We start from the raw sequence: 26,662 nt of genomic DNA, 5'->3' as shown, positions 1-26,662 counted from the left end.
CATGAAAGCACTGTGAGTCCACTATACTGTTTACTCCTGTCAGAACTAAGGATGTAGATGAGCATATCCTAATAGTCAAAGCCATTTCTCTGAATTAATTTTTTTCCCTAACGTTTGTCACCCACAGACAACAAAAGACATTAACACAATACCAGTGTTGCCTGAAATAATTGTCACCTCTGGCTGAAATCCCCAGCAGTTACAAGGAATTTCACACTGACTTTATTTCATCTAAATAAAATAAATTTGGGTCAGAATAGATTGAAATGAGCCATCAGCCACCAAATTTATCCCTCAACCTCCAAATGACCATATAAGCACATGGCACCATGCAGCATTGCCCTTTCTCTGTACGATAATACAGACAAAGTGTGGTCAAAAACATAAGCACATTCCCTTAATGGACCATTTGCTGCCTAGAGAGTGAGCTGATGAACTGCCATGACAGAGTGAAGATGTCAATCAATTCATCACACTGTGGCAGGGGCTGAGACCAAAGCCAAGCCTGGCCGATTAAAATCCACTTCTGTTTGATGGTGTTAAATTTAATATGACACTATAGAGCACTGTATTGACATTTACACATGCTAAAACTCACATTGCACTGTTACTAAATTAAAGTTGGCATGAAATGAAAATTCACCCAATTTTCTAAATGCATATTATAGATCTTACTGTGAGCAATTCATTCATGCATGTTTCACAAAAAAGAAAAAAAAAAGAAAACGACATTTCCTAGTTCAGTAGTCACAATATCACTGAAATCTCACTTGCTTTTATGAATTTGAAAATGTTTTATGTTTTTGGTTTTTAATTGTTGTGGGCTCCATGCACTATTATTATAATTAATAATTATCATGTTTGTGGGTCAAACCAATCCTAACTGGCTTTAATAAAACTCACTGACACACAAAAATAATCACACTGAAAAATAGCAACCACTGCAAATAGCAAACAGATCAAAACATTATAATATCATAAAATTATATATCTTCATAATTATAAAAACACAAAAATAAAACAAAATAAATAGAACATACAACTAAAAAATCATTTTCACAAACAGTAAATGTACTATATACAGTAATTATAACTTGCTAACTTTCACTACTACTACTCTAAGCCTTAATTTTGCATTCTAGGCTCATTTTGAGCACAAGTACCTTCTGCAAAGGTTATTGTTGCAAGTGTAGTATTTTAGTTCATTATTTATTCACACTGGGGTGTACTTTGATGATAGTACTGATTGTAATGGTGCTCTGTTCAGGTTTATAAAGTAGCAGCGTGCAACCAAATGATCAGTGTGCCCCTTTATTGGTGAAAATCACTGCATGGCTTCTGTGGTAACCAGATTATATTGCTCTGACTTTTTGCAGGGTATTTGCTGGGTGGTGTTGTCATGCGATAAAATGGAGACATTTCCAGGGACAGGACACCAAAAACCAGGACTGTCCCCAGAAAATGGTGATACCTCAGAGGACATTCACTGAATGTGTTATTGAGCACATTAAAGACAGCACACTTTTAAAACCAAGTGCCACAAAGGAAGTTGCAAATGCAAACAAGCGCAGCTGCTACAGTGATGACATGCAAACACATAGACAAAAAAATTTAAATAAATAAATTTTCAATGTCACATCTATTTCACCTCGCAAAGTGAGGAGTGTATTAGTGCAGGTGTGACCTGTGTTAGTGTAGAGTGCAGAGATCAAGAGGTGGAAATAAAATGTATTACTTACTCTTCTCTTATGACAGCCACCCTCCATTTACTGACAGAAGAAATAAATGACTATCATACAAGAAGTTGACCCCAAACATTCATCTGGAACATTCTCTTCATCCCCTTCACCTTGATTGTTTGCAACTGTTTTCCTCACCGGAGGCTTTTTTAAAGGATATAATGATATGAAATCCAACATCAAGGGACAGTAATGCTTTGAGCATATTGAGCTAATATTTATCTCTTAAGCATAAGAAATGGAACCCAAATGATATCTGCTTTTAAGCATTTTTTAATAAACAGCATTTTGTTTGTCACTTTTTGTCCAATAACCACAGGAAATTTAAAAATGACTTTTTCTTTTTTAAAAGTTTGTGAGGTACATTTCTAAAATATTTACAAACATTTCCAGTGTTAATGAATCAAATATGAATTGTTCAACAACATTTAAGTAAACAAAATCTATGACAATTTAGAAGAACAAAAACCTTTTTTTTTTGTAAAAAAATTGTACAAAAAATTACACTTCCCCATCAAATTAATATTTACATTTTCACTTTGCAGTTCTTGTTCTGAGTTTTCTCTTGATTTTGAAATGATTGCTCTCTTGATCATCATCACTGCTCCCAATGATCTGTAAAATTATTTAATAAATTTAACACATTTACCTACCAGCATTGCTGCATGGCTTTTTAATTTTTTTTTAAACAAATTTTTAAGGCCTGCCCTTTGTCTTTTTGAGGTTTAAAGATAAAAATATCATATAGTTGTCAAAACATTATCTCTAACACATCATATGCTTCTCATTCATTCATACATACATACTTATGATTCACTCTTATGTGACTAACACAAAGGAAACACCACTTACATGTTGAGAGGGTATGTCCAGCGGGGAGGAAAACTGAGTCTTGAAGAGCTTTCGTTTGATTCTCTTGGGTTTGTTGTTTTCAGAAAGATTCAGCGGTTCAGGGGATTTAACATTCACCATGCTCATGATCTTTTTGGCTGAGGATGGAGTTAAAAGTTGGGTCATGCTGAGATACAGTATGAAGAGAGCGCCCATCAGTGCAATTGCCTGAGTGTAAATTTAAGAGACAGAGCTGACCTTTGCTCCCAAAGAGGGTTGGAGAGCTCTGGATAAAGTCACCAATCTTTTTCAGGGCTCCATCTTTTTTCCCTTTCAGGCTGAGTGAGTCTTTCTGGTTTAATTGACTCACCTTTTTCCCTTGCACTGTGGGAGTCTGGTGAGGTGCAAAAATACAGAATACAACTAGCTCAGCATATTATCGAATAAACATTACAGAGAAAGATGTGAGATGTCACAGGTGTATTGATGGACAGAAAGTCACCTCAATAGACTGCATGTTTTCCCTGTTGTTCACCTTCAGCCGTCGGTTTTTCCGATTTTCTGACTCCACAGAGCTCTAGAATAACAAACACATATAACACTAGTTATATGATTGTGTTGCATTGTATGTACGATGACCAAGTTAATGCGTTAGTACAATTGTTTAATGTGTCATTGTTAATTTTTTAAATGTCTTGCAATTTGACAAGGCTTTCTAAAAATAGACTGGAAACTTCATAGTTTACTGCAACTAATTATAGCTGCAATACAGACATTTTTTTTTTACTTATTTATAAATTAATCCCAAAAGTAAACAAATTTGCATTATTTTTCTTTTGAAATGTAATCATTATCATGACATTAGAATGTTTAAATTATCTTTCCTTAACAGGGAACTGAGTGTGTTAACTGGAAAAATTGTTAACACTCATATTTACACACTGACATATTTAAATAAATTAAGAGGTTTTATTATATGTATTATAAAATGTAAATGCATGTATAGTTTTTAAATTAATGCAGGATTTGTTAAGGGCTCTGACCAGGGAATTTTCCCAAAAAATTTCTTATTACTTTTTCAGTAATTTGTGCTGAAAATCATTTTATAGATATTGCACTCACAAAGAGTAAATTCTAACCTGAGAAATACTTGAGAAATTAACATAATTAAAAAAAGGGGAAAGAAATATAGAAATTTTCATGACATTTTCAGATGAGAAAACTCGCACTTTTGAAATTTCCTGACCATGGGAACCTTTGATATTTTTGATTGCTTAGAAAGCACAACAAAATGTTAGAGACAGTGTCTGATTACCTCCAACTCTGGGCTCTTTCTCTTTCTGGCTGTACTTCTGAGTTTTTTCGTGACAGACTTTTCTTCTCCTGGTTTCCTGACATTCATTCGGTCAGGTTTAAGTGGTGTAAAGCTGATTTCTAGCCCAGGTTTGAGGAAGCGCTCTTCTCTGAGACTCTTTGTGGACAGGATGGAGTTGTCGAGTACTGCTACCTGCTTCGAGCAATAACATTGCATTTTGTATATCTACAGTAATCAATTATCATACAGACCAGAGCTATTCCCCTTTACTGCTACTGCTTCTTATAAGTTCTATGCATTTTGCATTAATATCACTCTACTGACCTCTTGTGTTTGACTAAAAGAGTTGCCTTCATTCTCTGTCTTCACCTTTGATGTCTGTTTGGGACGGTCAACTTTCTGGGTAACAGCTTTACAAGAAACAGCCAAATCATCTTTTTCCCTTTGTAATTTCACAGTGGTATCCTGCTTCTCAGCCAGCTGCTGCTTTAAAATTTCCTGTAATCAGTATGCAGGGAAGTGAAGAAGAAAAAAATATTATGTTAAATAATAAATATTATATTCAAATGTTCTAATATAATACTAGCACTATCATAAAACATTGTTACTGATTTTAAAATCCTTCAGTTTCCTTTAATTCGCAATGATAATTCAACATTTTAACTAGTGATAGGCTGTTACACTGGTCAGAATGATCAATGAGGCAACATTTAGTCATTCAGAAATAATTGGGCTTTGGCCAATAACATTCCTCAACTTGCTAAATAAAAATGGTCATAACACTTAGTGTCAGTTTCAAAATTCAAAATCAGAGTAGTGCAATTTTACAATTTTTGAGCAAATACTGTGTAAAAGAAGTTGAATTAATTAATTAGTGTACCAGCCAACCTGCTCACTAGATAGTGGTATCAACCATTAAAAAAAATCTAGATTACTTCTTGTATATATTTTGGCAGTAGTGCTCAGTAAAATGCAGATGGAGAAGATGCATCATGAAATTAATGCTGTTTAAAGCACTATTCAGATGGACATCAATTTTCTTGTATCATATCTTGCACTAAGGTGGCAGGTCAAATAGAAATAGCCCGACTTTTTAAAATTGTGCCTGAGACCTCTAAATCCTTCTCCACTGCGTTTGCATGCAAAACATCTTATATGATCCTACCTGTGCTAGTTGACTAGTGGTTCAAGAAAATAGAGTTTTGCACATTCCACTTTTCTGCAGTGATATTACTGGTCACTGACAGGTCACTCGGACTACAAAAATTATATTAACTCAGAAACCTGCGGGTAAATAAATTACTACTCAGAGCTAAATCCTGCCCTCAAGCCTGTGAAAAAGAAAATAATGAGGCAGGGAGAGAGAGATGGTAAGCTGATCCTATTACCAGCTCTAGCTGCAGCCTTTCCCTTTGGTCACCCTCTAGTTGCCTTGCTGCCTGAGCCACTTTCCCCATGGCTGCTCCATCCAGCCCCTTTTCCTGCTTATCATCTGCCCGCTCCTCATTAGGCTGAAATATATATATATATATTTTACTGCTGGCAAAACCCAGTTGAGGAAAAGTTGGTGGGATCAAAGACTTCCAGGTTCTTACTTTTCTGTTTTCTGCAGGTCTGCAAGCTCTTTGTTCTTCCTGCTGAGCTTCAACCGAGACACCAACACTTGGTTTCTGATACATCTCCTGCAGTTGTGCAAGATCTGAGAAGAACAAATATGTCTGAGCTTAGCTTCAGTTACAGGTGAACTGAACAGTGTAACGGAAGCAGTGTTACCATGACACCAGAATTTCAGTAGGTTATACTAATACCAGTAAAATTTCAGTCTTCAGTATAACATAATTCTTCAGAAATCATTCTAATATGCTAATTGGTGGTCAATTTTCTTATTATCAGTGTTGACAAATTTGTTGCACTGCTTAATATTTTTGAGGAAATCATGATTTTTTTTTTCAAGATTCTTTGATGAATAAGAAAAAAAGAACAGCATTTATTTGAAAGGGAAATCTTTTGTAACATTATAAATGTATTTACTGTAACTTTTGATCAATTTAATGCATTCTTGCTGAATAAAAGCATTACCCCCCCCCCAAAAGAAACACACAAAAATAGTAGTGTATATATTAACAAAATTACAAGTAGTGTATATATTAACAAAAACAATTTACTTTATGTAAACAGTCAGTGAAGAACAAAGGAATACATTTAAAGCAGTGTTTTTCCCTTTTCCTTGTAAATATTGCTGTTTGATTAGTATTAAATGAAGGAAATATAATTATAGAATATAAATAAAATGTGTTCATATAAATGAATACATTTAAACTAGAAATAGATAATATAAAAATAATTATTACGTTTAACAATCATTTAACAGTCATAAGTGATACATTTAAATTAAAAATAGAGAATTAAAAAATCAATATTGCCATTTAACATTTAATTAATGTTAACATAATTAGATTAATATGACTAATAAATGAATACTGTTAATAGTGAAAGTCTGGGATTGTTTTATTCTTGTATCTACTTGGCATTGAAGTAACTATATGTTTTGAATTCCCCAAACTGAATCTTGCTGATTTCTTACAGTATGTTGTCTAGCAAAGATTTATACGAATTACAATTAGAACAGACTCAGCCACCTTCAGTTATGGATTTAGTCTCATTCAGTCTGGCCTCCAGCAATTCCTCCTCATCTGTCTGTGTGCACTTATTTACGTTACCACAAGTCTCCTCAATCAGCTTCTGCTCTGCCAAAAGATCTGCAAACAAAACCAATCTTACTTAGGGACAAAACGTAAGCCGATTTAGTTGGTACTGCGGGAAAAAGGGGGTTTTGGGGGCCTTTTTAATTAAAAAGAAATTTAAAAAAATTTTAACTTGAAGAATAGTCTCGCAGCTTTGTTTGCTGTCATGTGGGCATTTACACTCTGCATGCTTCACGTGGATGATTATAATATCTATAGCGTGGGCGTGGTCGCATTAGATATAATGAAGAGAGACGTGAAAGACGGGACATCGCGTTGTTTTCATATGGATTACTTTATCACAGAATATTATATAGTTTTATATAGTTTTCGATAAGACTTTACAGATTCAATTGATGTATTGCTCTTATTTGTATGATCAAATCTGAAAGTTTAATTTAAGTTCTTTTCGATGTTATCAGGAGAAGATGCCACAAAAAGTGTATCCATGTTTGTCGACCCCAGAGGGTTAAATGAAAAGATAAATAGGTTACCTTGACAGGTTGTTTGGAAAGGCTCTATGTTTTCTTCTTCTATGACATGGTTAGACTTCACCTGTGAGTGAAAAGATGTAGAACAATCGAGCAACTAATACCTGATAACATAACAAACTGAACAAAGCTGAGAGAAGGAGCAGCACTCACAGTCTGCTGTGGGTCAATAGATTGCTCTGTACAGCTCAAACTGTGTCCAGCCTGACCCTTCAGCTCATTTGCTTCACATAGCCTCTGCTGAAACATTTTGTTTTCTTCACTTAAGATCAAAATCTGATGGGAAAAAAAAGATTGTTTAAAAATAAACCTGTTTAAATCACTTTTAGAACACTAACAAAGGAAAAAGCAGTGATTTTTTCCAACCTGTTTCTCTAACTGTTCTTTCTGCTTGTTAGCCTCACACAATTGATCTCTGACATCAGCTCGCTCCCTCTCCACCTGCTGCAAATCACAACTCAAGGTCTTGATTTTATTACGTCCATCGTTCACAAGTTCTCTCACCCTATAAAAAGACCAAGAACTCACTGAAACCAACTACAAATAAACAGTTGAAAAGAATGAGTAGTAAGATCTAGTGAATATAAAACAAGACACTGACTCAACAGAAATAAGGAGTTATAAGAAAGCTTGGTTGAGAAATGAGAACTTACTTCGAAAGCTCTTGGGCTTTAGTCTCTAGTTCTGCATCTTTATGAGCCAGATCTTTCTCCATCGCAGTTATTCTCCTCTTGGCCTTGTCTCTTACCTCAGAGATCTCACTCTCTACAATTGTTCTCACAATGTTCTGAACCTCATTGTGCTGGTTCAGTTTGCTCAGTGTTTGAATGAGTTTGTCCTGTGCATCATGCTCATATTTAAGCCGAGTGCAGAGCTCCTCCAGCTGACACATGTTTGCTCTGGTCTGGCTGACCTCTTGCTCCAGGTCATTGATCTGTCGGCTCTTCTCATGAGACAACTCCACCATCCTCTCACATTCAGCCTTTGTTTTGTCATGTGAGAGCTGGCGGGCACTAAGTTCCTGACGCAAATGATCTGCCTCTTTCATTAAGGATTCAATAGATTTGGACTGACTGCAATACTCTGCTTGATGTCCCTTAATCAAAGTTTTGGCTGCATCGAGTTCTTCTGAAAGCTCATTGGCAATCTTTTTCTGAGTCCTCAATTCCATCTGGAGAGTTTTGAGCTTTGAGCTCATCTCAATGGCTGCCTGCTGCAGTACATGTAGCTCATTGGCAAGAGCCTTGTTCTCATTTGTGACTTTGTTGACCTCTGCTCTCTCCATCGCCACAGCAGCTTCATGTGCATGAGTCTGCTCTGCCAGTCTATCGGAGAGATCACATACTTTTTTCTCAAGTGAACAGTGCTCAAGTTTAAGTTCATTCAGCAGCTCATCTTTCATTTTCAGTTCTTGCAGAAGCTGTTGAGTTTCTTGACTTGTCATTTCCTCCCCTCTAGGTTCACCATCTTCATTCAGCATACACTTACAGTTGTTTCTGAAATTTAGGATTACTTCTTTGATATTATTATTTAAGGCCTGCTGTACATTGGGAAAGAAAGAAAGAAAAAAACCCACCATTACAGTGCAAATGTATAACTAAATGTATGCAGGTAAATTATGCCTACTAGGAGCTACTTTCATGGTGTTTTTAAAAGTCCTTTTTGGATTTTGGCTTTATTCATTACGATAAACCCTTGTTTGCTAAAAAGATTTGTGGCAAGATACTTAAATTCTCCTCACACACAAAACTAACAGTATACAGGTTTTAAATTAAATAAGTTAATGAGAGAATTAATTTTCAATCAGTCTCTCTTGTAGATCACCACTCTTAATCACCATCATGTAACTTAAGCCCTTTTCGCACGGGATTAGTATTACCTGGTGACCTCCAGTCATTTGTAATAATTGCGGAGGTTGTCTGTGATCTTAATCCCATGCGAATCGGTCATGTCTGTAATTTGTAAAGTAAAAATTCCCCCGCAAAAGACGTACCATATTTCGCTGAACATCAAGGTCCTGTGATAATATTAGTCCCGTGCGAATTGACATCTCTGTGATTTGGCAGGTCGTTTATCATTTTTCAAGGTTTTTGTTTCCTGTGCGCCTTTTTATCCATCTTTCACGAATAATGTAGCTGCGTTGGAGTGTTTAATAGTAGTTTGGTGTTATATCGCTACGCCATACAATTTAAAGAAAGAGAAAGCTGAAAAGGTTTTGAGGTTAATGTGTTACAAATAAATCAAGCATAAAGCTTGAGATATTATTTTAACCGGGGAAATGTAAATGACACAGCACAAGAAACTATATTAATTTCTTTTTTTTCTTTTTTTTATCCATCTGGACCATAGAACAGACTCTCAAAGCCTTGACATCCAGGTATACGGGAGATAAGTCTGTAAATTTGAGTAAAATCACAGGCTTCTCTTATCCAGTGCGAATGCACCACACGAAATTCAGATGTGGGGGGATAATTTCAAAATCACACAAGGCCCCAGATAATACTAATCCCTTGCAAATAGGGCTTTAGTGTTCATATCTCTGAGGATCTTTCCTGGACCCTCAGTACCTCCACTCTTATCAAAAAGGCACAACAGCACCTTTCTTTCCTTAGGACGCTAAGGAAATCTCACCTGTCCCCCCACATCCTGTTGAAATTTTACCACTGCACTATTGAAAGCATCTTAACAAACTGCATCACAGTGTGGTATGTCAACTGCACTGTCTCACTCCCATCTGGGAGATGTTACAGGAGTCTTCGCTGTCACACCAGCAGACTCAGGAACAGTTTCTTTCCCTCAGCAGTAGGGATGCACAATATTAGATTTTTGCCAATATCCAACAACTCATTTTGGCTTGTTAGCCGATATATTTCTTTTTGTTTTGAAACAACACCAACTCTCTCCTGTGTAGAAATTATAAACAAATTATTTAGAATTTTGGTTAGTTTTGAGCAAAAACTTATTTCTTAGAACTATACTAAACTTTTCTAAAGTTCTCTTTTTAATAAATATATTGAAAGCTTTGAAAATAACTGTAATAAAATTCATCTCTGCTGTTTTTTGTTATTTCTTTACTTTAACATTTTATTTGTGTATTTAACATTAATAGATGGTCTAATGCAAACTCAAAAAAATTCTTAAAATCTTATAGAGCTCCTTGAATTTAAGTTTTCGTAGTCCATTTGAAAAAAATATATTGCATATTAATTAATAAATCTGTATATATTAAATTATTTAATTTACAAGTGTCATGTTCGTGATTTTTGTTCATGTAAGCTATTGTTTCTGACCTTTAAATCAAAACAGACTCTTGATTTTATGACATCAATTACTGATTTATTTATACTGAAACACAAGTATCTTAATGTTATTTGTGTATTTTATTTTTCATTTTATTACAAGTAGGCTAACTGCTGCTGCTGCAGGCACTAGTGACTGTTAACTCTATTGCACACCGGACTTGTCATACTGTATGTGCATTCTAAAATTAAATGCGGCAATGCAAAACTGTGAATGTAATCATCATTCAGGCAAATGTTCGCTTCAAGAATGACCGCAGTGCTGATGTAATCGCTAACACACCCTGAGCACATGTGAGCTATTCATCTTATCGGCTCGGCATACATTTTTACAAATCGGTCAATGCCGAATGTTTATATTTTAAGCCTTTATCAGCTGATTCCAATAATGTACCGATAATATTAGGCATCCCTACTCAGCTGTTTGCCTACTGATCTCTAAACCGAACACTACATCCCACTCTGACCATGTATGTGTACTTAAAAAAGAAAAGAAAAAAAGACTGTACAAAAACCTGTCCCCACTGCACATTTACAATGTTTATTATTATGCCTCCTGTTTTGCACATTCCTTTGCATTTATACCTCATAATGCCATTTGCTGTGTGAAAGTGGCCTTATTCTGTATAAAAAGTGAAAAAAGAAAGTTGTGACATTTGCCAAGTATGGTAACCCATACTCGGAATTGGTGCTCTGCATTTAACCCATCCAAGTGCACACACACAGCAGTGAGAAGTGAACACGCCATGAACACACACCCAGAGCAGTGGGCAGCTATATATCCAGCGCCCGGGGATAATGCATCGACTGTGTTTATAGCTCCTCTTTTGCACCTTGTATTTACAACCATTTGCATCAAGCTGGTCTCTGTACCTCAAACTTTGCACTCCATAAAAATCCTATTGTATATACAAACACACACACACACTCACACACACACACACACACACACACACACAAACATACATGTTTATTTTATTTATTATATTCATTTAAATGCATATTGCTGTTTGCACTTCTGGTTAGATGCTAACTGCATTGCGTGCTGTTATTTGTGCACACAGAGAGCTGCATTTCAGCGTGCTTGAATGGACAAATACACACAAAATTATATATTTATATAATTATATATATATTATATATCCCGGAAAGTATTCTCTTAAGCCCAGAACACACCAAGCCGACGGTCGGCTGTCGGGCACTTTTTGTCTGTTGGTCGACTAAGTTTTCTCAGTGTGTTCTGCACAATAGAGTAAAGTTGGTCCTCGTCAGCTTTTTTCCAGCCGATTTGACATGTTGAATTGGCATCGGAGCTCATTGGTCATTTGGGCCATCTGATCATTCTGATTGGCTGTTCAACTGGTGAACCAGTGCATGATAAAAAAAAACGCAGAACGGACATGCTACTTGGTCAGGTGTCGAGCGTCGGCTTGTATGGAAAGCCATTGTAACATTTAATCTATAAGCCATACTAATATCTTTTTTCATGGTACTAGTACTTATTTTTAAGATACTAGTCTCATTTCAATTAAGTACTAGTACTTATTCATTAGGTACTAGTGCTTATTCTTTAGGTACTAGTGTCTTTTATAAAGTTACTAGTACTTATTCATTAAATACTAGTACTTATTCATTAGATACTAGTCCTTATTCCAATAGTGACTAGTATTTAATTATATTCTTCTTGTTAAGAAGAAATAGAACTAGTACTTATTTTTTAGTTACTAGTAACTTTTTAAACCAGAGATATCCTGAATTTAATATATACTAGTACTTTTTAAATGTGCATTTCTGCCCAATATGGTAATCATATGTTGAATATTAATGAGCAAGCAACATATAGGAGAGATATTAGATAGGAAACTGAAACAAGGAGATGGATGTACTTTTTTGAGAAAACCAAATTATTTAGTCATCGAGTGACCTCTGGTGGCAGGATGGAGATAAGACACCAATTTTATTATCTGTTATTTTCCTGTTTTTCCTCCAGTAAAACCAAATCACACCAGGGGTGTATGTTAACTTGTTTTTTGCATATAGCACTGGTGCTACAGACTTTGGATGTTTTTACATTAATATTCTGTACAGGGCACACTGGTGCTGCAAACACATTAATGTTCTGTACAGGGCACACTGGTGCTACAGACACTGAATGTGTTTACATTAATGTTCTGTACAGGGCACACTAGTGCTACAGACACTGAATGTTTTTACATTAATGTTCTGTACAGGGCACACTGGTGCTACAGAGACACTGAATGTTTTTACATTAATTTTCTGTACAGGGCACACTAGTGCTACAGACACTGAATGTTTTTACATTAATGTTCTGTACAGGGCACACTGGTGCTACAGACACTGAATGTTTTTACATTAATTTTCTGTACAGGGCACACTGGTGCTGCAGACACTGAATTGTTTTACATTAATTTTCTGTACAGGGCACCCAAAATCCAAACCTTGTGGTTTTCAGACAAACATTTTCTTTATTTTAAAGGCCAAAAGGTATTAATAAAAAAATAATAATAATAAAATAAAAAAAATAAAAAAAATAAAACACCAGGTTTGCTGTACTTGTAGGGCTGCACAATTTGGCCAAAATTGTTGTTTTTTATATATCAATAAAAGAAGAACGTAAGGAATTGCAAATGTTTACCTCAAAGTTTGTAATTATTTTAGCTGTTTTTACTCAAATTAGGGTTTTGTGATCAATAATGAGTACTCAATTAATTTACGTTTCATTCATACTCATTGCTGGAGGGCGCCCTCGTGCAGAAACTCAACAAGTGAGACTCACTGATGAAGTTCTAGGAAATTAGATGTAGCCTAGTAGCTGAATAACATGCAGATACTGTTTTACTGATGAAACATGATGAAAATAAACAATGACTGTGACAATATATGGTTTTATCTCTGCTCTTCAAGCCATCTCGCATATTTTTATAAGAATAAAGTTAAAAATGCAATCCTAATTGACATAGCCTTTATCACTGTATTTAATAATATAAAGTGGCATGATTTCTGCCTCATTCTGTTTATTGAAACCATGTCAGATTACAATAATACGTTCTTTCAAAGACTCGACTGATGTTGTGAAGTGAATTTGGACTTATACTGTCATATATATATGGACAACAGGTTTGTAATCTTTACTTGTGTTTTCATGGTAACCAATTAGCAATATCTAGGCTAACATACAAAGCCAGTAAGCCTTACTTAACAATCAAATTCATTCTGTGTATTGTATTACCATGTGGACTCTAATGATCTGTTTAATTGAAGATATCTCCAAATACATTCTCACTAGTTCTTTATGAGGTTGAAGATATCTCCAAATGAACAGGGACTCGTAGTTATTTTGTTTTTGATATCATCTTTTAATTTCTGACTAGTAATTATTGCAATAGTAACTAGTATCTATTTAAATATTACTAGTAAGCATTCATTAGATACTAGTACTTATTTTTTAGATTCTGGTACTTATTCATTAGATACTAGTACTTATTTAATAGATACTAGTAGTTATTCATTAGGTACTAGTTATTATTTATTAGACACTAGTATCTTTTGTAATTACTACTTGTAACTATTCTTATCTTACTTGTCAGATCTGCTTTTTTACTCGTCTTATGTTATGACTAGTCCAAATGGCTACAGTAGAGTTCAATTAAAAAAATTACTAGTAAAATAAAAAGTCATACTAGTAACATTTTGAATAAGTAGTAGTATCTAATAAATGTGTACTAGTACTAGTTTTTAATAAATAAGCACTAGTACCTAATGAATAAGTACTATTATCTAATGGACAAGTACTAATATCTAATAATAAGTACTAGTATCTAATGAATAAGTACTAGTGTCTATTTAATAGGTACTAGTATCTAATGAATGAGTACTAGTATCTAAAAAATACATACTAGTACCCAATGAATAACTACTAGTACATAGAAAATTAAGTACTAGTCACTAGTGGAATACACACTAGTTAAAACTGAATAGTTGATATCTCAATGATGGATCCCCATAGAAGTCAATAGCAAAAATTAGTATCTAATGAATAAGTACTAGTACCCAATAAATAAGCACTAGTATCTAAAAATTAAGTACTAGTATCTAATGAATAAGTACTAGTAACTTTACAAAAGTGACTAGTAGCTAAAGAATAAGCACTAGTACCTAAAAAATAAGCACTAGTAGTTAATGAATAAGTACTAGTACTTAATGGAAAAGATACTGGTATCTAAAAAATAAGTACTAGTAACATTTAATTAGATACTGGTGCAGTTTATAGATTAAATGTTACAACGGCTTGCCATACGGCTTGGTGTGTCAGGGCAACTTTGGACCCAGATACTGCAGATGTGAGCCGACCCCACAGTCAGTTTACGTGGCCACTAGTTCGTCGGCGTTGGCTTGGTGTGTTCCGGGCTTTAAACAGTCAGTTATGTCTTCAATGAAGTGAACGTAAACATAAAGAACAGGGCCTTAATTTTGTTTTGGGAAATGGGGGGTATTCCCCTTTAGGTGGCTCTTATGGGGGGGATTTTTTAATTTGAGACAAATTTTTAAACTAAAGTCATCCAACCTAAATGTTTCGTAACCCAGTTTATTTGCGTTTAACAATTTATAATGTTGTTGATTCATATTTAGATTGTGAGGAAGATACTTAAAAAGAACTTTGATTTCAAACTCTGAATTGAATGTATTTAAACTATAAAAGACAAGTAAAAATTCAATAATAAAATAAGAATAGATCAATGAAAAGCAAACAAATACAATAACAAGATACAACTAAAATTAACTGTGCTTTATGTTTGTCAGGTAGGTATAACAGTAATATTCAGGTACAGAAATACCACAGAAACTGAATAATCTATTTAACTTTATTTAGTCTTAATGTATAAATAAACATTAATGACAGACAGCAGCAGGTTTATTTAGGTTGTTGTCTCTTTAAAACCTCATGCAAGGATCTTACTGTTATATGTAAATTTTGTTACTCAGCTGTTTACATGCACTTAATGGCCTATATACTTACAATGTTTAGTTCAAATCGACTGATTTCGTGAATACTCATCAAGACGGGCATTTTGACATAATTTTGTACGTATAGACCAACTGGGAGTAGATGTCACAGTTATGTATTGTTGTGCCTTTGGATGTCAGAATCAGAATGCAAATAATTTTTTATAGAATACTGTCGTCAAATACACCATTTGAAGCTAAAAGCAGATGTGTAAATGGACAGACTATGATTACTTTTAAAGCATAAATTTTATTTAAAAAATAGATGTACATAATATCCACATATGCAGTTAATAGGGGACATATTGTATTAGCGCTGCAGTTACAGCATGAAATAGCCTACTATTTAAACCTATAACATTTACCTATTTTATCTCACAATTCAGACTTTTTTTCTCGCAAATGCAAGTTTAGTATCTCTTAGTTTGGACTTTATAACCCAATTTTACTCAACAACTGCAAGCTTCAGAATTGTGAAATATAATCTCGGAATTGCGAGAAAAAAGTCTGAATTTTGAAATATAAACTCAAAATTAATTTTTTTATTCTTTTATTCTATGGTTTCAACAGACTGCAACTTTTAAACTGTCATTTTCTGCCACCAAATAGGCTCCGCCCACAAAAAAACAGCATCACTGTTTACAAACATCAAATTGGTCTATTTGGCCATTTACGCACAATAAGGTGCAACACGACTTCATTCTGTAGTTGTGCGCTGTCAGATGCGGCTCTATGTGCACGTGCTTTGGGTGTGAGGGTTCTCACAGAGAGCGCACAAATACTGAATTGAGCACTTGAATGTTTCAAATTGTAAGACTCAAAAGCACATGCAAATGATTTCCCATGTTACAAGTGCTGAAACTGCAGGAATCAGTAGAATTATGAGCAATCCCATGCCGAAATTCAAGCCCTGAAGAAACTGGATGTGTATTGGTTCCATGCATTTGGTCTTAAAGGGACAGCAGCCTATAAAACCTCTCTGTGTCTTTTTATTTAAACAACAAAACACAGCTTTAACAATGATTAATCTATATTTAATTTATACAGTGAACACTAAGCAGTTATTTCTCACTTTATTACATCTCTGTGCCTAAAAACTAATGTTAGAGCTTTATTTGTAACTTTGTTTTATTTTATCTATGCTTGTAATCTGTGTTTTTTTTTTCATATTTTATTACTGACCGTTCACTTGACTTTAATAATGTTTGCCCATTATTAGTTACATTACTAGTTTTTGCTGTTGTATCGAAGAAGCACTTTCTTTAAATAATAATAATAAAAAAAATTCCGCTCTGTGACTCAATACACAAAATATTATCCGAACCATGAGATTTGTGATTCATTGCAGCCCTACAATCTTGACTTGTTATTTGAAGAAAAAAATAAAACCACTGAAGTTTTCGAACATGCTAATTTGTTGACAATGAAGTCACTATAATTTTTATTTGGGCTAGCTAAATTCATTTTGGGTTACAAAATGCTTAAGATACCAGAGTTTTTGAAATATGGGGAGCCCTGAATATCAATGTTTTTGAGAACCAAATCATCATATTAGAATTATTACTGAAGTATCAGGTGACATTGAAATCTGGAATAATGGCTGCCAAAAATTCAGCTTAGTGATCACAAGAGTACATTACATTTTATAATACATTAAAAAGAAAATAGTTATCTACAATTGTAATAATATTTCATAATATTACTGTTGTATTGTATTTTTGATCACGTAAATAAAGCCTTGGTCAGCATAAGCTGAAAACTACTTGTGAAACTACTTTTGCACAGTAGTGTATTATAAACTTACATCTTTAGTAGCTGCCTCCACATTTTGGTCCAAAGCAGTCTGTAATGTAGAGATCATGCCATTTTTCTCCTGACAGACTGACATAAGTTCCTGACATCTCAGTTTCTTGTTTTCATAATTCTAAAAAAGACAAACAAACAAATACTGACACAACAGAAGCCAGGAAGTCCATGTAAACAATCTACTGACAATAACCTTAGACGTTTAAAAGAAAACTTTAGATCAGATTACTCTATTTGCTTGGAGAAGTTGGTAATCTGATTCCTGCATTTGAACACGCATCGCTTCCAACTCTGAAAAGAGATTATATAATTAGACATATGTCATAAAACACTGTCATCCTCCCCCCCCTTCATGGTAACTGAACACACCTATAGTTTTAAGACTGAGAAGTTGTTGGCTTTTGAGAAGCTCCTCTCTCATCTCCTCCAGCTGTGTCCTCAAATCACTGATTGTTCTGGGTGATTCAGGGACATTTGTCAGGCAAATCTGTACTCCTTCTGCATCTCCCTTTATCTTAGCTAGATCATCTCGCATTGCCTTGATCATGTTGTCCAAATGCTCAATCTTAGCTATCTAGAAGGATGTGGAGAAGAAAAAAAAAAGATTCTATTTTTCTGTCATTTCAATGTCATTGTGTTAAATGTGTGCCTTGATACAGATATGGTAGAATTCCCTACTTTTCCCTTGTACTTATAAAATGCATCTAGATCTATACACATCAATCTATCTACAGTCATCAAATCCTGCCATTAACTATTAAAACCCAATTAGGTCCATCAGGTTTGATAATTATAATGAAGCTAAAAAGGACCAGTCTCTGAACCAAAAGAAGACAAAAGAAATAACAGCATTCACACAGGCTCTTAACAGCAGACACAAATGGCACTTGATTTTGTCCCTATTTATTTTTCTGATTAGATTAAACCCTCTGCAATTACCTTTGCAGCATTCTCGTCAGTGCTAACAGGGGCCATTTCACTAATAGTTCTGTTGACTAGATTCTTCAGTATCTCTAGCCTTCTTTCCTCAACAACTTCTTTCTCTCTTTGGAGATGTTCACTGAAACATTGAAAAAAACAACATATATTAGTGCATCTTAAATAAACACTAAAAATTAAATGCACCGCTGACAGTACCACAATGTCTGCACTGTCATAGTGTCTGATTCACTAAAAGAATTACGCAAATAAAAGAGTGGCACAAACATGGCCAAAAATTAAATAAATAAATGCTGACCTTAGTGTTGTCACAATACCAAAATGTTTACTTTGATATGATACCTGACTAAAAAAATCTCACTATTTCTGAACTGATAACATGATAAAAATGTATTTTAAAAAAAGAAAGAAATCTCTCACTTGACCAGTGTGTTCCTGCCCTGATTTTTGAGCATTTCCTCCCCCGAAAAAACAAAAACAAAAAACATGCCAGTGCCACCTCATAGGCCTATGCTAAGCAACTACCTGTCTATGACGAAGATACAGCTGAGCCTACAGGTATGTATAGATCTTTGCAACATTAGTAAGTTAGCTTAGGGCATGAGCTACGAAATATGACCAAAATATTATTCAACGCAAGTCATTTTATTTCACAATAACAATTTATATCATGATATAATCATTTTTGTTATTAATAATAAGAACATAGATGCAAGTAAGAAACAAAAGGTCAAATACAATAAAACAGACCCAAATGAAATAAACAGTGTTTTTAGGTACAGCAGGTCTATTAACAGTAGCATTCAAGAAAGAGATGATACAGAAATAAAGTAATCAAAATGTAAAAGTAATGCACTGCATAGTCTTCACTGTATTAAATGAAACATACATTTATTTAGTTTGGCACGGCCAGTTTTCATGCAGGGAGCTGAAGCAGAGCACTGAACACACACTGTCCTGATGTCGCATGTTGACACAACTCAGGAAATACGGCTCTTATTAAAATGCTGTCATTCTTAAAGTACCAGTACTAGTAAAATCTGGAATCATACCGTTTTTAAAACCGGGGTATCATGATACCTTTTTAGTACCGGTATATTATGCAACACCAGCTGAACGCAATTTGCACAGTGATATTCCCCAACTGCTAGGCTGTACAGCATCTGTTCACCACTATGAACTGTAAAACACAGTGTTTGACTTACTTGTCCTCCATGCTCTCATCGTCACTCTCCTCATCGTCATCCTCACCCATTTCTTCATCATCTTTGTCCTTCTGCACGTTGTCCTCCTCTAGGTTCATCTCCCAGCCCATGAGCGAGCTTCTCCTTGTCCAATCCTTCTTGTTAGCATTATTGATTATCATTGACACATCTCTATCAGATCTCTTGACTGCAATGCTAGGAGCTGGTTTAGGGTTGAGTACCACCACCTATAAAGGCAAAATGTAAAACAACTAAATTAATTAATAGCAAACAGAGTAAAATGCCTGATAATTCAATATCAAATAAAGGTTCCTCCAAACCTTCTGAGCCAATGCTGAGAATTTGAGGACATTCAGGGTTTCATCGTACACTGAGGCACACTGGTTTATGTTAATGATCATGCAGGCTTTTCCACGGCCACAGAAAAAACCCTGGAAATAATGTGTGAGCTTGCTCTCTCTGAAGGGGATATGCTGATGAATCCTGTGCAAAAAGACATATTAGTTGAGTTCTAAGTTCCAATTTCAATAGGAAATTTAAAGAACCAATAAAATAGAAGATAAATGGAACTAATACAGCCTACAAATTAACATTTTCTCACTTGGGCTGCGTTTGGCTGAGCCTCAGAGCATTGATGCATTTCCCTAGCGTTAACAAGGATGTGTTGATGTTTCCAGCTTCTTTTAAGCGGTCTCCATGGTTCTGAGTCTTTGCACATCGCTCAGATCCAGCCAAATCGCATAATGACAACCTTTGAAAAATAAATTAATTAATGAATAAATCAATGATTCCATGTTAAAACACATTGGAATTGAGGTCACCTACTCGCTAATTGTCTGAACTCGAGGAACACCCACATCTTCAATCCGCAAGATCCGAATGGAAAATATACTGTGGCTATGAAGAAAATGTATGTTATTTAATTTCAAAACTTAATAAAATTATCAAGTTAAATATTAACGCTAAACTGGTTTAAAATGAAGCACCTTCTGCTAGAGACATTGTTGAGCTTGGTGGATGAAGAACTTTGATTTTTCCTTCCGATTTTCACAACTTTTAATGCTTCCTCTGCACTGTTAACTTGAACCCATTTTAGATCTGGAGGAAAGAAATATTCAGACAAAATGAATAAATAACCAAAAATGTATAATCATAAAAATTATATACTGATAATGCATAAACTATAGGGGTGTCCAATATATATAGTCTGTTATAATATTATAATTGTTGTTTAACGATATGCAATTTGACCGAGTATGTCACAAAAAAAAAAAAAAAAAAAAACATACCCAGAGAGTGCATGCATACAGTGATGTAAGTTAGACTACTGCTCGTGCTCTTTTAGAGTTCCCGTTTAGATTAAAATACATTCAGAATTCCCCCTAAATTCAATTTAAGGGGGCAAAAATGCCCTGTATGACTTTATATCTTTTATATTTATATCATTTGATATAGTTAATATCACACAAAGAGTTTTTCTCCAAAAATATCATCATGACTTCAAATTTTATATTGATTTTATAAAACAGTTCAATAAACAAGAAGTTATTACTAACTAACTTCAAATGAATCAGTTGAATGAATGTCTGTGATTTGCCACCACCTACTGGCTATTACAAGTTTATACTTAAAGTATAGGGTATTTTCCCCTTTTTTCCCCCAAAATCATTTCAAATATCAGTATTCAATGCGTTTTTTTTTTAACATCAAAACATTATTTTGCATTTGTAACTACATGTTAAATGCATTCATGCACCAACCGAATTGCCTCGAAAAATGTCTTTTCATTTGGTACCCAATTTCTATACCTAAGGAGTTAGGTCTCAACGTGAGACAGCCAGTAAACATGCAGCATGCTTGATGTGCCTAAATCAAATGCTGGTGATTGGCTCTGGCGAGGCATCAAGGAAAAACGCTAGTTTATGCCGGTTATGCCCAGAGACGTGGCTTACATGTGAGGCTGTAGTGTGTAATGCTGCATTTACGCTATGTCGTAATTACTGTAATTTGGAGAATACAACAAGTGACGTTCTACTTGGAGCTATTCACACTCTTCAGAACTATCACACTATCAATGCCTAAACATAGCACCTAATGAATCTGACGTGGTACAAGTTGCAGCTCTCAGAAAACATCCAGTTCACAAGCTGTAATTACAAGTTCTATGGGTACGTGAACACTTTATACAAGTTGGTATCTCGTAATTACGATATGGCGTGAACACACCTTAAGCATTCCAACCCCCATAGATGTAAGGCTACGTTTACACTAGTGTGTTTTCATTTTAAAACGGCATTTTAAAATGAAAACAATCCTCGTCCATACTGGTGTTACCACTGCATTTCAGAAAAGATTCAGAAAAGATTTTCACAACTGAAAACACATTTTGTGACCATTCATGCACACTGTAGCATCATGCTACATAAGACAATTTAAAATATAGATTTATACTACATTTTTATTCAAAATTAGATTTTTTTTATTTATGATTTTTTTTTTTTATGTTATTTATGTTTTATTTATAATTGGTCATATATAATGTTGCTGAAATATGTTATTTGTAGCCTTTTATATCAAGCTAATTGCTACAACTGCTTAGCATTTCTCGTGTAAAGACACTGTATTGTTATGAAAATAGGCAGAATCTTATGAAAATCACATTCAAATATCATATACTGTTGTAATCATGTGTTTATTAGCTTCATGATTCATCCGTAAAAATGTTTTTCTGGGTTTCTTATGAATAGAACTGAGCGCGAATATGTAATGGACAGTCATCCCCGGAGACTGGGCAGGTTATAAATGCATAATATGATTGACATATGAGTAGCGAATGAGCTTCCTCTGAGTCATAACAGCGATCTCGGAAGAGAAAACATACAGAGACAGTGCTGCAGCTAATGCTCAGAAATTATAATTCTGTCTGAGCTACATATTTTGATACAAACACACAGTAGTGTAAACGTGGTCTAAAAGATGTGGAAAAGATCAAAAGTGTGGCTACATTTCACCAATGCTTGCCTGTCTCTTAAAAAAAGAGGACATGCTAATGTTTTTTAAGAACTGCTGAGTGATTAAAGATCTTAAGTATGCAGCAGTAAACCTCACATACCGACTTGAAACTGTTCATTTTGCACTGAAAACTATATGAACTTTATTAAAACTATCACAAACAAAATGATGCATTTAATTTAGGTTAGAAAAAATGGCCTTTTAATGGTAAAAATGCCCATAAAATGTAAAAACCAATTTAAACTTATTGGAAAAGTTCATTTCTGTTACTTCAGCAAACTAACCAGCAGGGCTTGAATTTTGGAGCAGGACTGTTGGGATTGCGCATAATTCTACTGATTCCCGCAGAAACTGCGCTTGTAACGTGGGAAATTCCTGCAAATATTTCAGCATGAAAAAATGCTCGGGAAAGATGATGGAATGTATCATTTGCACTAGCTTTTGAGTCTTACAGTTTTAAACTTAGGACTTGTGCGCTCTCTGTGAGATCCCTTTTCTGTGAGCTCACACCCAAAGCGCGTGTACATAGAGCCGCATCTGAGAGCGCACAACTACAGAATTAAGTTGTGTGGCGACTTATTGCATGTAAATGGCCAAATACTCACAAAATTATGTAAAAAATGATCCCCGTCTTGATGAGTATTTACGTAAACAGACAATTTGTATTAAACATTGTGGTATATAGGCTATTAAATGAATGTAAACAGTTGAGAAACAAAATTATGTAACAGTTAGATCCGTGCATGAGGTCTTAAAAGAGACCGCAACCTAAAAAAAACCTGCTGCTGTTTGTTTATTTATACACTGAAGACTAACTAGTGTTATTTTAAAGTTAAAAAGATTACTCAGTTTTTGTGGTATTTCTGTACCTGAATATTACTGTTATACCTATCTGACAAACTTAAAGCAGTTAATTTTAATTGTATCTTGTTGTATTTGTTTTTGCCATTGCTTGTCATTTATCTATTTATATTTTATAACTGACTGTTTATTTGTCTTTTTTAGTTATAAATTCAATTCAGAGTTTGAAATCAAAATTATTTTTAAGTATCTTCCTCACAATATAAATATGAATCAACAACATTATAAATTGTAAAACAGAAAATACACTGGATGAAGAAACATTTAGGATGTATGATTTTAGTTTCAAAATGTGACTCTGCCTGTGAAAACCCAGCTAAAGTCATTTTTTGTGATTTACTGTTTTCTACATAAAATCATCCTTCATAAAGATGTAGAACATTCTGTGAAAATATAACCTTTATATCTTTAATATTGAATGAGTAAGGCCATGTCAAAGATTTAAATTAATGGTTGAAATCAAACTCTGATGCTTGTTATCTCATAATTAGATTTTGAGACTCCCCCACCCATAACAGCCACCTAAAGGGGGAATTCTCCACATTTTCCAAAACGAAATTCAGGCTCTGTAACAACCGCACAGAATACAAAGAGTATCAAAAGCTTTAGGAAGTCCTAAACCTGCCAAAGTACCAACACAATAACGCGCTCAGCAAAATATAGTCTAATTATTGTTATCGACAAAATTTCAAATATCAAGAATATTTTTGTCATTATCACATACCCCTAATAAACTATTTCTATAAAATGTTTAAATGTAAACCTTTATTTAATTATTATTATTTTAATGATTCATTATTGTATTTTCAACTTAGAAAACAAGTGAATTATTTGGTTACCTTTGACAAAAGCATTGCCTTCATCTTGGGCTAGCCGCAAAACATTCCTTCTGTGAGAGCCATTTGGAACAACATCAAGGAGATCATGGATGTTTTCATTGTAAATTTCACAAAAGGAGACCCACACAGAGAATTTAACATTAGAGGTGTCATCCAAACAGACACTGTCCCTGTTTGTGTCATTAAAGGTGGAACCTGGAAACAAAATAAATAAATAAATAAATAAATAAATCAATGTTTGTCAAGTATTTATGCTCATATTAACAAACAGAATGTTCATAAACTATTTTAAAGGTGGAGTGAAAGACATTGCCTACTTTCAAATAATGAACAACTGGAACTGGACATGCTAGACAGAGTTTTCTGGGGGTCAATCTAATAAACAAAGAAACAGCTATGAAGTGAGTATTAGTAATGTACTTCTCTGTAATTTACATCTTTATAACTATTTATAATTATTTACATAAATAATTTACATCTTTAAATCGTCGAAGAAGGTTTCTCTTATTTGTAGCTTCGTCATCCTGCTGCTCTTTAGTGAGTTTTATAAAGTCGACACATCTGTGAGGCTTAATGCTATTTTGAGAATAAATTCTGCCTTCTATGCTCTTAAAGATCACATTTAATGACCTGGGCAGAATTCCACAATCTGAATCAGGGCCTCAACAGAAAAGTAGACATAAAAATGCACTATTAGACAGCTATATATACAATACAGAATTAAAGTAAACATCTCGTACAAAATTCTTACCAAGAAAAGTGAATGTCTTCCCAGCATTAGTAACTCCATACGTAAAGATCAAAGAATTTCCTCCATCCAAGACTTCTTTCACAAGGCTTTTGGTTGTTCCATCAAATATCTCTCTTTGAGTTGTATCTGGACCAAACACCTAAAACATGCATTCATCAATCATATTACAAAAGAAACACACTTGATAACATCTCTGAAGCCTGTTCGCAATAAATTACATTGCCAGAGGTGACTGTGGCCGTCCTCATACCTGTGAGAACTGAAATCGTTGTGCCTGTTGTGGGCCGAATCTCTCACTGTGTCTGGCTGTCAGAGATGCTCTATGTGCCTTTAGAATCACAGTATCTGGAGGCTCAATTGAGATACACTCCTGTTGTAGAGATTACAGTATTAACAAATTACATTAGGCACATTTAAAGTATAGTTCACCCCACAATGAAAATCACTTTTCATCCCCATGTTGTACCACACCCAGAATTTCTCAACAACAAAAAAAGTTATAAAAATGTATAAAATATGCTGGCACCTGTGATGCTCCTTCTGCTCTCTCTGAAGTCGTGAATGGACGTACACGGAGATAGACCTGTAAATGCTCTTTTTCCAGCAATACTGAGTCCTGCTGAAAACAGAAATATGAAACATGAAATAACTAGTTTACAGCCTAAATCAGATTCGAGGACTTTAAAACATGAAATATATTTGATAATAATAAATACCTCTGATAATTTGGAGAAGTCGGAGGAAATATCTTTCCTGATGTCCTCAAAAGTAAAAGAGGCAACTTTCTCAGGCTTATGATTTAAACACGATTCCATCATTTTGCTGAAACCTATCAATATGTTTGACGTTTAGCTAAAATGTTATTATATGATACTAAAATTTAAGTGGCAACACAATTAAAACAATAATTACGCATCGACTAATGGACGTATCAAAATCAGCTAAGTTATAACTTGAAAACGTGTGGACACCATACACCGGAAATGACAAATATCGCGACCGTTGTAAATCATTTGAATTTTGTATCAGTAAATGATAAATTAAAAGTGCCAGCAGTTTGCTGTCGGGTATTAGTCAGGGGCTTGTCTAGAGGGGTGACACCCGGGTTGCCAGGTTTTCACATCAAAACCCGCCCAATCGCTACTCAAAACTAGCCAAATCGCGTTTCGAGGGGGTCCCCGTTAAATATCGCGTTCCGGGGATAAAATACCAAGTTTTGGCGGGGTTCCCCTGGTAAAATTCGCATTCCAGGGGATAAATATCACGTTATTGATCTCGTTTTTCAACCAGAAGACATGAAAAACAACCCGTGGCAATAGTGTTAAAGTAGCCCAGTTCCGCGGCAAGACCGCGGACTTGGCAACACTGGGTGGCACCTGCATATACGTGTGTGTGTGTGTGTGTGTGTGTGTGTGTGTGTGGGTGTGTTTCGAAAGCTCCTTAGAGTTTGTGCTTAGTTGTGTTATTCAGCCGCGATGCACCAGCACCGCTTAAAACAGAAATCGTTGTCACGTTTCTTCCTGTTGTTTCAAAGACTAAAGGCACAATCACTTTCCCAAATAGTCTGCAGTAACGTGGTAAACGCTAAAATGTGGGGTTATAATCATGTTAGCGTTCAGACACTTGGAATTTTAAGATTAATTAAGATTAATAAGAGGTAGAATAGTAAACACCTGTTTGTAATTAATAAACAAATGTTTTTGCGTGGTTGTCTTATTTTTTTATTTTCATTTGCAATATCCAAGAACAGCTTCACATTTGAAGGATTTTGTCTTCAATAAGATGAAAATATGGCTATTAAATAT

At 34.7% G+C, this 26,662-nt stretch overlaps 1 protein-coding gene across 8 annotated transcripts; it reads right to left on the bottom strand.

Moving 5' to 3' along the window:
• Positions 1–1,620: 1,620 nt before the first annotated feature.
• Positions 1,621–26,183, bottom strand: LOC109099185 (kinesin-like protein KIF20B). Of its 8 annotated transcripts, none has more exons than XM_042767425.1 (29): positions 25,574–26,182; positions 25,384–25,476; positions 25,108–25,227; positions 24,858–24,996; positions 24,583–24,767; positions 24,424–24,481; positions 24,107–24,301; positions 20,381–20,492; positions 20,220–20,291; positions 19,996–20,145; positions 19,715–19,877; positions 19,395–19,621; positions 18,190–18,310; positions 17,620–17,824; positions 17,480–17,541; positions 17,249–17,368; positions 7,774–8,660; positions 7,487–7,625; positions 7,274–7,396; positions 7,124–7,184; positions 6,525–6,644; positions 5,481–5,584; positions 5,274–5,396; positions 4,210–4,383; positions 3,886–4,080; positions 3,073–3,147; positions 2,829–2,964; positions 2,592–2,728; positions 1,621–1,769 (listed from the first exon to the last, which is right to left on the bottom strand). In XM_042767425.1, the coding sequence occupies exons 1-29, from the start codon at positions 25,673–25,675 to the stop codon at positions 1,767–1,769; spliced, it is 4,401 nt and encodes a 1,466-aa protein (XP_042623359.1). In that variant the 5' UTR covers positions 25,676–26,182; the 3' UTR covers positions 1,621–1,766. The 8 variants fall into 8 exon arrangements, with proteins under 8 accessions (XP_042623359.1, XP_042623357.1, XP_042623355.1 ...); XM_042767423.1 differs by lacking the exon at positions 1,621–1,769 and adding an exon at positions 2,019–2,354 and having other exon boundaries at positions 7,774–8,657; positions 25,574–26,183; XM_042767421.1 differs by lacking the exon at positions 1,621–1,769 and adding an exon at positions 2,019–2,354 and having other exon boundaries at positions 25,384–25,473.
• Between the last annotated feature and the right edge of the window lie 479 nt (positions 26,184–26,662).

This window comes from Cyprinus carpio, chromosome A12, assembly GCF_018340385.1.
Source record: "Cyprinus carpio isolate SPL01 chromosome A12, ASM1834038v1, whole genome shotgun sequence".
NCBI lineage: Eukaryota > Metazoa > Chordata > Actinopteri > Cypriniformes > Cyprinidae > Cyprinus > Cyprinus carpio.
This window is presented reverse-complemented; position numbering and strand designations above follow the sequence as displayed.